Source organism: Cebus imitator, unplaced genomic scaffold, assembly GCF_001604975.1.
Source record: "Cebus imitator isolate Cc_AM_T3 unplaced genomic scaffold, Cebus_imitator-1.0 Scaffold110, whole genome shotgun sequence".
NCBI classification, from domain to species: Eukaryota; Metazoa; Chordata; class Mammalia; order Primates; family Cebidae; genus Cebus; species Cebus imitator.
This window is the reverse complement of record NW_016107425.1, coordinates 4,908,909-4,924,068: the sequence shown is the minus strand read 5'-3', so window position 1 is coordinate 4,924,068 and position 15,160 is coordinate 4,908,909. Positions and strand designations below refer to the sequence as shown.

The 15,160-nt window shown below is 35.4% G+C and overlaps 1 protein-coding gene across 2 annotated transcripts in view; it reads left to right on the top strand.

The window, feature by feature from the left end:
• Nucleotides 1–15,160, top strand: part of CHN1 (chimerin 1) — a 198,596-nt gene that overhangs the window by 47,698 nt on the left and 135,738 nt on the right. For both annotated transcript variants that reach the window (XM_017538262.2, XM_017538263.2), the window contains 2 exons: nt 3,765–3,803; nt 10,895–10,950. In XM_017538262.2, coding sequence (XP_017393751.1) covers nt 3,765–3,803; nt 10,895–10,950 — 95 coding nt within the window. The remainder of the gene's footprint in view (nt 1–3,764; nt 3,804–10,894; nt 10,951–15,160) is intronic.

Below are 15,160 nucleotides of genomic sequence, written 5' to 3'. Positions count from 1 at the left end.
TTGAAGACAAAGTCCAGACCTCTTCTGAGACAAATTAAATTATTTACTACATAGGGTCCCAGTCTGGTTGAGTGCTTCCTCCCTTCCTAGCCCCACCATGGTGGATCAAGAGGTGCCTGGTCGCTGCCTCTATGGTTTGGAGCCCTACAAGGAAGTGGAGACACATGTGGAATATGAGTGTCCTGTTATAAACTGGAAACTCACTCCACATCATACTCTTTAGGACTGAATTATAATAACAGCAAAAGATCAAGAAAATAATAACATGATTTGAATGCTTACAGGCAGATTTTTTTCTAGTATTAAAAATATAATTGAATTAATTGTGGTTTACTTATTAAGACAAACTTCAATATAATTAGCCCTCAGCGCGCGTACACACACACACACCCAGTAGCAGAGGAAATATGTATGTATCTATCACTGCATTAAGGTTGTGTTTTACGCTAACTTTTTATTATCACTGGGTAGGTTCACCTGAGCAAGCTGTTTTCCTAAATAATTGTTTATTATTTACAGCCAATCTTTATTATTCATGGATTCCATACTTGGAAATTTGCCCCCTTTCTAACATTTATTTGTAACCCTAAAATAAATCATTGTGGCATTTTTGTGGTCACTTGCAAATAATCAAAGAGCAGTAAAAAATTTGAGTCATATAACCTACCTGTTCCCAGCTGTGGCCAAGCAAGGCAGTGCTCCACCTTGTTTCAGCTCTCATGCTGTGAACAAGTCCTCTTTTTGTGGTCTTTTAAGGACCACACTATTTTACATCTTTGTGGGGCTTTTTTGTTGTTGTTGTTAGTGATTTTGCCATTTTAAATGGTCCCCAAGACTAGTGCTGAAGTGCTGTGTAGACAGTGTTCCAGTGTTCCTAAGAGTAAGAAGACTGTAATGTATCTTCAGGGGAATACGCATGTGTTAGATAAGCTTCATACATGCATGAGTTACAGTGCTGCTGTTGTGAGTTCAGTGTTAATGAATCAACAGTATATACTAAATAAGGTGTCTTTAAAGAGATACGCATGTAAAACAAGGTTATATATTTAATGGTTGATGAAAATGTTCTGACCAGAGGCACACAGGAACCTAACCCTGTGTTGCCCCTAAGAGCATTGGTTTAGTATTTGCTGCTAAATTCATGGTTTGAGGTAACTTCATAGCATATAACTACTGTGAATAATGAGAAATGACTGTATTTGCTGCCGTATTTCATTATTCATTTATTCATGTAATCTGTAATTCATTCTTTTTGTTTTTTTGAGACAGGGTCTCACTTTGTCACCCAGGCTGAAGTGCAGTGGTGTGATCTCAGCTCATTGCAGCGTCCACCCCCTGGGTTCAAGCAATTCTCCCTGCTTCAGCCTCCTGAGTAGTTGGGATTACCGGCACCTGCCACCATGACTGGCTAATGTTTATATTTTTATTAGAGATGGAGTTTCATCATGTTGGCCAGGCCAGTCTCAAACTCCTGACCTCAGGTGATCCACCCACCTTGGCCTCCCAAAGTGCCGAGATTATAGGCATGAGCCACCACACCCGGCCTGTTATGCATATTTATGTGTGCACTTTCGTTTTTTCATTTTACCATCATTTATTCCTTCTCTGATGCTCTTCTTCCTTTCTTTATGTAGATTTGAGCTCCTGACTTACATCGTCTTCAGGTCTTAGATTTAAATCTTCGGTCCATCTTGAATTGATTTTTATATAGGGTGAGAAATGAGGATCCAGTTTCATTCTTCTACGTGTGGCTTACCAATTATCCTAGCACCATTTGTTGAATAGGTTGTCCTTTCCCCACGTAATGTTCTTGTTTGCTTTGTTGAAGGTCAGTTGGCTGTAAATATTTGGCTTTATTTCCGGGTTCTCTATTCTGTTTCACTGGTCTGTATCCCTATTTTTATACCAGTACCATGCTGTTTTGGTGATTATGGCCTTATAGTATGAAGTTGGGTAATGTAATGCCTCCAGATTTGTTCTTTTTGCGTAGTCTTGCTTTTGCTGTGCAGGCTCTTTTTTGGTTCTGTATGAAATCTAGGATTGTGTTTTCTAGTTCTGTGAAGAATGATAGTGATATTTTGATGGGAGTTGCATTGATTTTGTAGATTGCTTTTGACAGTATGGTCATTTTCGCAATATTGTACCCATCCATGAATGTGGGATGTGTTTCCATTCGTTTGTGTCACTTGTGATTTCTTTCAGTAGTTCGGTAGTGTTTTGCAGTTTTCCTTGTAGAGGTCTTTCACCTCCTTGGTTATGTATATTCCTAAGTTTTTGTTGTTGTTGTTGTTGTTGCTGCAGCTATTGTAAAAGATTGAGTTCTTGACTTGATTTGCAGCTTAATTACAGTTGGTGTATAGCAAAGCTACTGATATGTGTACATTAACTTTGGAAACTTTGCTTAATTCATTTACCAGTTCTAGGAGCTTTTTGAATGAGTCTTTAGTGTTTTCTAGGTATGCGATCATGTCATCAACAAACAGTGACAGTTTGACTTCCTCCTTACTAATATGGATGTCCTTTATTTATTTCTCTTGAAGAAGACATATTTGAACACTCCTACAGATTGCTAAGCAATTTCCATATGATTTAAAATTTCCGTTTTATGTTCTTATGCCCATTATTAGTGATCTTGCTGTAACTCTTTATCTCAAAGTATTTGTGTGGTTTATGGTAACACATTATAAACCAGGTGTGAGATTGCAGTTCAAAAGGTTGCAGATTGGAGACCAAATGTCTTATGTCTAGGACCATTTTTCCTGAGCTACTTGTTTAGTCTTCTCAATAAACTTTCCAGGGATTTTTCTTGTCTCCTTGCAAATCAAGATTTTAGGATCAGATTGCCTAATGGGTTCATGTTGGTTGCCAGCAGAGAGCCAGGTGATGTGGCTGGCCATACCTTTCTATACCAAAAAAATGTTTCTGCAGGCTTGGCCGTATAGTCTTGCAGGCAGAGGTTTTGGCTGGCAAAATTAGTTCCCAGCTATACTTTACTGATGAGGAGCCAGACCACACTGGCTCCTCCTTTCTCTGATTACTCCACTTCCCTCATGTGTTTGTATTTCCATCTCTTTCTACTTCCTGTTTATACTGTCTCCTACATCTGCATTGAGGCAGCATGAGGGGAAATGGACTTGAAGAGCAGATGTTCACCTCGTGTTCATTGTGGTTCCCTAGATACACTCTCTTCCATTGAAGTGTTTCTCATTTTCTGGTTTTGATTGTCCAGGATGTATGAGGACTGAGATCTGAACCTTGATGTTCTTCTCTCTTCGTATTAGTAAATCCAAGTACATTGGAATCCCCCAAATGTAATGGTGGAAAATAATAGAAATACTTAACTTTTAGGGTGATTAAAATTATTAATCTGGTCAGTTTGAAAAAGAAAAATTCAATAATTTTAGGGATCTTTCAGTGAAATAATCATTAAACCCAAAGAAACAAAGTCTTTATTGACCATTACTTCAGTGATAGTAAAAAATGAGTACTAGCAGTAAAAGTTAACCTTGATGTTTTTATGTGATAAGCAGTTGAATAAATACAGTAACTTTCTTTGAACATCTTTGTAAAATTGTATTCCAACTAAGTAAGGACCAAGACTAAAAAAAAAAAAAAAAAAAAAAACCCCGAATGCCCCTTAGTGCCTAGCACAATGCCTAGAACAAATAGATCTCAACAAATATATATTAAATGAGTTAGTGATTAAAATGTCTCATTTAAAATTTAAATATTCAGTAATGTTAATTTGATGTTTTTTCTTTCAGATACAGATGAATATAGACCTCCTGTTTGGAAATCTTACTGTAAGTCTACAAATAAATTTGTGTGGGGAATAGTGCTTTATAAGTAATATAAAAATATGGGATTATTAGATATAAATGCTCATTCCATTTTGTACCTATTGTTGAAAAATTAATTTATAGCAAGGTTTGGGAATAGCATAGAAGTATTGTGATTAAGTAGGTGTTTCCACAAAGTCTGTACAGTATAGGGTTTTCTGCCTGGAATGCATTTCGTCCCTCTGAGCTTGCATGAATTCCATGTAGTGAAACTTGAAACCACTTGTTAAGAGTGGCTAATAAAGCTAATACAAGGAGACACTGAGAATTCAGTCTAATTATTTTCCGGTCCTGATTCTTTCTGTGAAGAAAGGAATATTTAAATGATGATAATTCAGGAGGCTATGTTGATGGAAAGAATAAGTGCAAAGAGGCAAAAAAAAGTGATCTTCTTTTTAAATAATTGCTTTCCCAAAATGTAACAGAGATACTTGATTCCATGTTGCTCTTTAAACTGTGTTAGGATAAATATTTCTTTTTAAAATTCGAGGTTTTTAGTTTTTTATTTTCCTTTCCTTGTTTCCTAGAGAATATTATTGAATCATGTAAAGGATATTTCGTACTAATAGGGCTAATATAATCAAAATGGTTTTTTAAAATTTATGAATTCATTATTACAGAAAAGCAGTATAAGCTCTTGAGCTCTTGTTTGTTGTTTATGTAGTTGAATAAGCAGCCTAAGAAACATGTGCTTTAATTATAGATTAAAATCTTTGTAAATATTGAGGGTTATTCTAAATTTTGATGTTTGCAAGTTGCTGTGATTTGCTGACTGAAGGAACAGTGATTCAGATTCTCATTGGTCTTATGTTCCCAGAACAGATAGTTTTATTTTTAATAGGTTGCCACTTTGGGCTAATTATAAGTAAAATATGAACAATCTCTAAAAATAATTGCCATGAATGCTTCCCCCCACACACTGCTGGTGCCTTTTTTCCCCCCTTGGCAGTATAGTTATAAGAATGTGCAAAAATGACTAATGTTCTTTTGTTTCATAATCTCATTGGCTGGAAGCCTATTTAACATTCTTCTCTGGCCAGGCGCTGTGGCTCACGCCTGTAATCCCAGCACTTTGGGAGTCCAAGGCAGTTGGATTGCCTGAGGACAGGAGTTTGAGACCAGCCTGGCCAACATGGTGAAACCCATCTCTGCTAAAAATACAACAGTTAGCTGGGCATGGTAGCACACACCTGTACTCCTAGCTACTCAGGAGGCTGAGGCAGGGGAATTGCTTGAACCAGGGGGGTGGAGGTTGCAGTGAGCCAAGATCACACTGCTGCACTCCAGCATGGGCTACAGAGCAAGACTCCATCTTAAAAAAAAAAAAAAAAAATCTCTGCATTTTCTGGTTTTCAGTTTTCCCTGACTCTGACTTGTGCCCTGCACATTTTTAATGTATGAACATTTATGAAGCCTCAGACTATTACTGAGTTTTTTTTCCCAGTGAAAAATACTGATTAGTACATGTAATATATGCAATTGATATTTTTTGTAGCTTCATTTACCTCACATGTCTTGCAGTAGCTATCATTTGTTTTAAAAAATGGCATTTATGTAATCCCAGCACTTTGGGAGGTCGAGGCTGTTGAATCACCTGAGGTCAATACTTTGTGACCAGCCTGACTAACATGGTGAAACCTCGTCTCTACTAAATACAAAAAAATTAGCTGGGCATGGTGGCATAGGCCTATAATCCAAGCTACTTGGGAGGCTGAGACAGGTGAATCGCTTGTACCTGTGAGGTGGAGGTTGCAGTGAGCCAAGATCACGCTGTTGCACTCCAGTCTGGGCAGCAAGAGTAAAACTCCATCTCAAAAAAAAAAAAAGAGGCATTAAAAAAAAGAGATAGGCTATAGTGTGCCAGGATTACACCACTGCACGAGCCTGGTGTGCAGTGGTGTAATCTTGGCACACTATAGTCTTGCCTCCCTGGCTTAAGTGGTCCTCCCACCTCAACCTCCTGAGTAGCTGTGACCACAGGTTGATTTTTAAAATTTTTATTCTGTAGACACAAGGTCTCACTGTGTTACCCAGGAAGGTCTCCAACTCCTGATCTCAAGCGATCCTGCCTCACTTGAGGATTACAGGTGTGAGTCACTGCACCCAGCTAAATCTTTCTTTAGTGAAACTACAGTTTTGTTACTGAGTTTTATAAATTCTCTTAATAACTTCAATGCCTGAACTCCCCACAATCATTTTAATAGTTGAAATGTGAAGGAAGTTATTAAAATAGATTTTTTTTTTGACCATCAAATGAAAAAACTTCTGATGCAAGGAAATTTTATAATTAAACTGTGTTAAAAACAAGTGGAAAAACCCTTTTTAAAAATTGGTCATATGAAATTTTTTTACAAGATTATGTTATTAATCTTCTAAGATTTGAATATGTGCAAATTTTAAGCAATGAGAAAAGATAAAAATTGCAGCCAGGCATGGTAACTCAGGGCCTGTAATCCTAGCAGTTCGGGGAGACTGTGGTAGAAGGATCATTTGAGCTCAGGAGTTTGGGACCAGCCTGGGCAATATAGGGGGATCCCATCTCTACCAAAAATACCATTAGCTGGACATGGTGTTGCACATCTGTGGTCCCAGCTGTTTGGGAGGAGGAGGTGGGAGGATTACTTGGGCCCAAGAGGTTTGGAGGCTGCAGTGAGTTGTGATCAGACCACTGTACTCCAGACCCTGTCTCATTCATTTATTTATTCATATTAAATAAATAAATGCATTCTAATGATGACTTTTTATGATCATATAGATGGTTAATGTATTTGTCAAATTCTGATCTTAGAAAAATTGTGATTAAGTTGAATCTTTTTGTTTATTTTATCTTTACCACTCAGGCAGTTTTACAGTTTCTGTAACAAGCTGTAAATAATCTTTAGTAAGATGTTTATTAATGTACCTTAAGGACTTCATCTCTTGAGGAGTCTTTACATTTTAGCAGGAAAAATTTTAAAGACTGACAGGCCTGTTATACCCTGATTTCATCAGTAGAGACTGGAATTTTAAATTTCAGTAGTAGACATTTTTCAGTACCCTTAATATTTGAGCCATGACAATTTCGTTTAATTCTTAGGCCAGACTGATTTAGAACTAATAATTGACAATATTTTCTACTGACAGTCTTTGGGATCAAATAACTGTAATGTTTCAGCATCTCTGTGATGTGACTTAAATTTAGTTATTAAAAAATTCTCAAAATGGTAATAAAATAGAAATGGGCTGAGATATTAAAAATAATCAGGTATGATAATTTATGTAAGGAGGTACACCCATTGAAAACTATTCAAGAAGTTCTAATTGTTCACTTCTGTAGTCAATCTATAAAAGTAAACAAGATTATTTAATTTAATGTCAAAAAGTTGCTACGTGTTAATGTGTCTTGTTTTCTTCTCTTTAACATGGTGGAATCTGAATAGCATTTCACAGTTTGATTCTATAAGAAATTTATTTTACCCATGCCTATCTTGGGCTTTCTACTGTTAGTTCCATTATCTTGTAAAAATGTGACTCTGATGTCTTAACAAATATAAACCAATAGGGAAATAAAATTAGCAAGAAGTCTAAGTTGTGGACTCTTTAAGCAAATACGGTTTTACTGCTTTTCAATACTTATTGTTTGAATTAAACCAGGAACCTTATATGTGATAAATGAGGCAAGCAAGCCAGGTAAGGACTATGAGAAAGTAGACCGTGGAGACTCTGTCTGTGGAGAGTAGCTCAAAATTAGCTCCTTTTTATTGTTATGTTAGACTCTGGGTTCAATATTGCCAGATATGAGTTTTCAAGAGAGGCTAGAATTCTCTTTTGCTTTTGTTGTTAAGTTTCTTAATTTTTAAATGTTAAAAACATACTCAAATTTAAAAGACAGCAAATAAAACGTGAGCCAATTTTGACTTCAAGATACCAATTTGTGATCTTTGGACTTGATGAACAATTTATTGTCTGTGGGGATTGAGAATTTCATTAATAAGTATATAAGCATTGATACTTCTAAGGTGATTGAAAATATTAAGTACTTTAATCATATATTCCCTCATCTTGAATTTAGCTATTAATCTTTGATAATCATTTAATGATTGTGTTGATTTAAATTCGGCTGAGTTCCAATTCAAATTGTCAAAAATTCCAAACTGAGAGAGAAGGACCTGAATTAGAGCTCATTGCTTTGTGTAATTTTTTAATGATCTTTTTGATAGGTGTTTTTTGAATCTAAAATTTTTATATTTGTTATAAAATATCCAAGACTTGACCAGGCACAGTGACTCACACCTGTAATCCCAGCATTTTAAGGAGCCAAGGTAGGAGGATCACTTGAGCTCAGGAGTTTGAGACCAGCCTGGGCAAGATGGTGAAACTCTGTCTCTACAAAAAATACAAAAATTATCTGGACGTGGTAGTGTGTGTCTATAGTCCCAGCTACTTGGGGCCTGAGGCATGAGGATTGCTTGAACTTGGAAGCTTGAGGCTGCAATGAACCATGTTTGTGTCATTGCACTCCAGCCTGGGTAACAAAGTGAGACACTGTCTCAAAGAAAAAAAAAAGAATTTAAAAAAATGGGTCTTAAAGATAGATTAACCATTGGTAGCCAATTAGAAGACATTTGTCTAAAATTTCCTCTTTATGAAACAGAGCTTTACCCTTTGAGACAGTTAGAAGGATTTGAAAGAAATTGAAAAGTAAATAAGATGTGACTTTAAAAAATACTATGCCCTTTGAAACTGATGAAAACAAAAGTTGAAACCCAGATCAATTCTCATATGACAATATTGTTTCCTTTTTTTCATAGTAGCTCATCTTAATGTATGGTTACTGCTGATAATCAGATACTAGAGTATTTGTGCTTTGAGTCCAAATTGACATTTTACTTTAACTTTTAATGTTCTTCTTGACTATCATTCATTTCTCAAAATTGGGTTTTCATAAATGGCAGCACTTTCCAGAAATTTTCTTGACAAAGGAAAATAATCAGTGTTTTGAGAATTACTAATCAAAGTAGAAATGTGAACTGAATTTTTATCTTATAGTTACCAATATGGAGGAAAAGACTGGAAGAATCTTTTTTTTTTTTTTCCCACTGTTTTTAAAGGCGGGTTCTCATCATGTTGCCCTGGCTGGTCTCAAACTCTTGAGCTCAGACAGTCCTCCCACCTTGGCCTCCCAAAGTGCTGGGATTATAGACGTGAGCCACTGTGTCCAGCCCTTGAAGAATTCTTTCTTACAAATCATGGTTTCGCTGCTCTTAAGGAGGATGGAGATTTGCACTGTAAGATAAATTTAGACATACATAGCTACACATCTTGGGGTGATACACATGTACTTTCATTATCAGGGCAAGACAAATTTGGCTTCAGTGCTTTTTCTTCCTTCTTCTATCTCAGAATTAACTCCTTTGTGTCATCTCTGTAACAGAATATATAAAATAATATTCACAGGAATATTTCTGATTAATACAATGAAATATGGGTATCTAAAACTATTTTAACATATTACCTCTCTTAGGGATTTTTGCCATCAGGAGAAAAAGGTAAAGGAATACATTTCTATCAGTAGAACTTAAACATTACTGATGAAACGACTTTGTGTTTGATTTTTAAACAAAAAAGCTGTATTTTCTCAGCTCATTTTAAATTAAGCATTGCCCTGATGTTATGTTTTAGTGATGAACTCAAGATGCATCCTAGTAATCAAGTGTTATTATAAAGAATTTTGTATATTAATGTCAATCACCTATGTGTAATGATAAGTAATCTTTATTGAGCATTTACTGTGTGCTAGGGACTATTTTACATCTTTTACATAAGTAGTTTATATCCTTACAGTAATCTGTGAAGTAGAAACTATTACTCTCATTTTGCAAATAAGGAAAATGAAGGCACAGAATGCAATGCTAGTGACAGAGCCCCAGTGTTCAGACCCCAGGTGGTTTGGTTCAAGAGTTCAAATTCTTAGCCACAGTGCATATCCCCTTTGCGTAGAAGTACATAACAGTGATGTGTGATATGTACCTGTGTGTATTCATTGTGTGTGTGTGTGTGTAGGGAAACTGTATATATACACATATTAATATATATATACAACGTAATTATGTATGTATGTGTATTGTATTTATTCTATATATGTTTCCATGATGTATATGAATAAATGTGGTCAGAAGTAGAGTCTGTGTAGGGATATCCATTTAAAATCTGAGTCATCTGTTATCTGACAGCCCCAGATTCCTGGGTAGTTTGATGTTATGTCAACAAAATATCTTAAGTGTTTAACTAGAGTATTAAATTATATGTGATTAGATATGTAGAAATAGAGAAAAAAATTCTCCAAGAGATAAATTTAGACATACATAGCTACACATCCTATTCATTCTTTTTTCATTTTAAATTAAAAAGCCTGAACTGAGGCTAGAAGGAAGTCATGGTATCAGTATAATTTTCACTGATGCGTTTTCAGATGCCCTAAAAATTATTCACTCTTTTGTCAAGTTTTTTGAATAGCTGAATTCTTTCTTTTGCTATATTTGCCCTAATTGAATACGCAGTGTTAACCTTGGCTCAGAACTTTTGTTTTTAGGGGAAGAGGAAGATTATCTTTGAAGATAGAAGTTTTGCAATATAAATAGGGGAGAAAAACAGTGTATTTGTTACATCTAGCCTATAAATCCAGATTTTAATTTTAAGCTTGACACTTAATAATGTGCTTTAAATATGGGTATATATAATCATTATTGGTTTATATAGAGACATGCGTTAATATCCCCACAAAGAATTGGGGAAAATAAATGACCACATTATAGAGAACAAAGCCAAATATCCAGCACTGACTTGTTTTAAGGTAAAAAGACACTCGTTTGAATTATGATTTTTCTGTTTGTACTTGCTCCTGGGCTTTCACTAAATATAGTTTTGTTTACTTTGTTTTGTTCATAACACAATGTAATAAATAAGGTTATACCAGTTATCTTGTAAACATAAAAAATAGCCAGTTTTTTATTTCTAATATATTGATAAGTTCTATGTAAGGGACATTGACACTTTTTGTTTCTACCTTCTCACAGTATATCAGCTACAACAGGAAGCCCCTCATCCTCGAAGAATTACCTGTACTTGCGAGGTGGGTGTAATTAAACTGTAACCAAAAAGTGCCTTTCAACAGTCTGTTTCCCAAACTTTCACCTTCTTCAGTGGCTTGATTGTTTGTGAGATTAACCACTTAGCACTATTGGTATCATAAAATTGTAACTTGAATACATTTTTCTTAATATCCTTCTCATTTGATTTAACAGCCACCTTTTAGTGGACTGTTTGGAACACAGTATAAAATATGACCATATAATTTTAAGGGATGTTCGTATTTTTTTCTGTTAATCTATACATTGTTTTTTCATTGTTTAATGTTCTTTTTTTAAAACTAACTTTGAAGCCAACACTGTAGGATTATTTAATTCTTTTTTACATTGAAAGACATATTTTAATAATGATTTTTTAAATGAACAAAATATGTGGATAGTTCATCAAAAAAAGATATGATGTATGACAATGTATATAAAGATGTTCAAATTTCATTGATAATAAGAGAATTGCCAATGAAAATAGAGATCATTTTTACTTTGCAGATTGGCAAAAGTTAAAAGCTCAGAATATACTTAATTGGCAAGCCTGTGAAGAAACAGGCACCCTTATACATTGCAGATTGGAATGTGACATAGTGTAACTTTATGAGAATTTTGTAATATCTATCACAATTATACCTGCACTTACCCTTTGACTTACCAGTCTAAATTCTGGGAATTTATCCTGATGAATTACCTGTACAAATATAGACTAACATATCCCCAAAGTTTTTCATTGTAGGATTGTTAGTAATAGCAGGAAAAAACCTAAATATCTGTTCAGAGGAGACTGACTGAATAGAATAGAATATTAAAAAGAATAAGGAAGATTTTTATGTGCTGATATGGAAAGATTTCCAAATATAAAATGTATGTACATATAGCAAGTATGGTTCCTTTTCTCATAAGAAAGAATAGAAAATAAAAAATACATAGTCTGGCCAGGTACTGCAGCTCATGCCAGTAGTCTCAACCCTTAGCTAGACACAGGTGAGAAGATAGCTTGATCCCAGGAATTCAAGACCAGCCTAGGCAACATAGTGAGACCTTGTTATCCACAAAAAGGAAAAGTTTATTTATGTATATATAGTTTAGTTTTGCAAAAGAGAAGCACAGGAAGGATTAAAGCAGAGACCACTAAAATAATTATCATAAGGAGTGGATGAAGACACCGTGGAGGAGACAGAGATGGGAGTGACATTTTGCTAAGTCTGATTTTATAGTGTGACTTTTGAACTATGTAAATTGGTCATGTACTGAAACAAAAAAGGTAAAGAAAAATGGTTGTTAAAAAGCAAACCCTAAAATTGAGTACAAATATGAACAAATGAACCTTACAAATTCACAACATAATCACCAAAAAAATTAACTAAAGTAGCTTTTATTTTATTTATTTATTTGAGACAGAGTATTGCTTTGTCACCCAGGCTAGAGTGCAGTGGTGCGATCTTGGCTTATGGCATCCTCAACCTCCTGAACTCAAGCAATACTCCTACCTCTGCCTCCCAAGTAGCTGGGACTACAGGCATGTGCCACCATGTCTGGCTAATTTTTGCATGTTTTTATAGAGATGGGGTTTTTCCATGTTGCCCAAGCTGGTCTCAGACTCCTAAACTCAAGGGATCCACCCACTACAGTGTTGGGATTACAGGTGTGAGCCAGGGCACCCGGCCTTTAAAGTTGCTTTTTAAAAAATACTTTAAATTGAACATAATTGTACATATTTATGTAGTAAAGAGTGATATTTTGATACATGTATACACACTGTAATGATTAATTCAGGGTAATTAGCATATCCATTACCTCAAATATTTATAATTTCTTTGTGTTGAGAACATTCACAATTCTCTCTTCTAGCTAGTTGAAAATACACAATAAATTACTTGTAACTCTTATCTTGGATAATTTTATATCTGTTAACTAACCTCTCCCTATCCTTTCCTTTCCTCTACCCTTCCCAGCCTCTAGATACCACTGTCTTGATCATCTTCTGTGAGATAATTTATTGAGCTTCCACATATGAATGAGAATGTGCGTTATTAACCTTTCTGGGCCTTTCTTATTTCATTTAGCATAATGCCTTCCAGGTTCCTCCACATTGCTGCAAGTGACAGGATTTTATTCTTTTTAATGGCTGAATGGTATTCCATTGTATAAATATACCACATTTTCTTTATCCATTTATCTGTTGATTTCATATCTTGGCTATTGTGAAATATGCTGCAGTAAACATGAGAACACAGACACCTCTTTGACATACTGGTTTCCTTTCCTTTGGATATAACCCCAGTAATGAGATTGGTAGATCATACAGTAGTTCTGTTTTGTTCAATTTTTAGTTTTTTAGTGGAACCTCCGTATCATTTACCATAATGGCTATATTAATTTGCATTCCCACTATCAGTGTATGAATTCTCTTTTCTCTGCATCTTTGCCAGCGTTTGTTTTGTCTTTTTGATAGTAGCTATACTAACTAGGGTGACAAAATATTTTATTGTGGTTTTGATTTGCTTTTCCTTAATGTTTAGTGTTAGTGAGCATTTTTCTATATACTTCTTGGCTCAAGTAGCTTTTTTTTTTTGAGACCAAGTCTTACTCTGTTGCCAGGCGCCAGGCTGGAGTGCAGTGGCGTGATCTTGGCTCACTGCAACCTCCACCTCCTCGGTTCAAACAATTCTCCTTCCTCAGCCCCCCAAGTAGCTAGGACTATAGGTGTGCACCACCATGCCCAGCTAATTTTTGTATTTTAGTAGAGATGGGGTTTTACCATGTTGGCCAGGATGGTCTCGATCTCTTGATCTCGTGATCCGCCTGCCTTGGCTTCCCAAAGTGCTGGGATTACAGGCGTGAGCCACCACACCTGGCCTATTATTCTGACTGTACAAACATAGAGGGAAATATTCTAAGGACGAAAAAATGCAAAAGGCAGAGGTGAGAAGACGGCTTGACCCAGGAGTTCAAAAACCACCTGGCAATATGGTGAGACCCTGTTCTCCACAAAAAAGAAAAGAAAATAGTTTATTTTTGCAAAAGAGAAGCATAGGAAGGATGAAACCAGAGACCAGTAAAACAATTATCATAAGGAGTAGATGATGAAATCTTCAATATATGAATATTTACATAGTTCAAAAGTCATAACTGTATAAAAACAGACTTAGAGAAGTCTCACTCCCATCCTTAACTACATTGTGTAGTAATCTTGAAATTATTTTGTTGGTAATACAGGATAGAGCAAAGGAGTAATTTTGCTGGATTAGGGGGAACCAGGATTCTTAGGAGATATTAATATGGAATGGGACAAAATTAGAAAGTATGCTGTAGTATTAGTTTTGAATTGGTGGCATTAATATTAATCATAGAATAAAACAATTTTTTTTTCTATCTCGGTCCAAGGAAAGGGCCTAGAAGCCCCAGTAAGAATGAATGTATCCAGGGACTAGATTTTGGTTTCCAAATATGGTTTCCTACCAAAAGGAACCAGTGTTTCTTAGAGAAGTTCCTGATTTCTTAATGTGGGGCAAAGAGGTCCTGGAACATCTTGTGTCAGAAAGCAAGAACGTGGTCGAAAACTGATGGGGACATGTCAAAAAGGCACAGGAGCCTATTTGAAAGTTTCTCACAGTCAAAACTTGGAACAATTTGAACATCTAAAAGAATAATGATAGGTATGGATTATAACACATTAACCGAAAGAGAATAAGTCCATAATTATACTTTAAAATTTTTTAAAAACTCACTTTATTACAAAGAGAAAAAAGGGGGAAATTTAAAGAAGTCCTTTACAGAAGAATGACACTCAAAATGTAGAAATAATATAAAATTGCAAAGTCACTAATTTGCACTAATAATTGACTCCAGGCAAGGATCATCAATCATTGGATATTAAAACCATTGGGTGAAAGGCTGTAGGTGAACGGGATATTTACATGGTCTCAAGGTATGACACCACCCATTATGTGTTAATTGCAAAGAGAAAAATATGCCTTTGTAGTGGAGAGATCTGGTGGTCAAACTTAACCATTACCTGTAATGGGACAAACTGACATGTGTCTCCTGAAGTGATACAGTGAAACACACAGTATCACCTGTGTAATATTTTTGCCAAAACTGTTTTACTTAAAGCTAATGATAAACTGTGAATCTGACAAATTCAGAATGTGTACATTCCGTAAGACATCTGCTTTGGGTTTATAAATAATGTCATTATCGTAA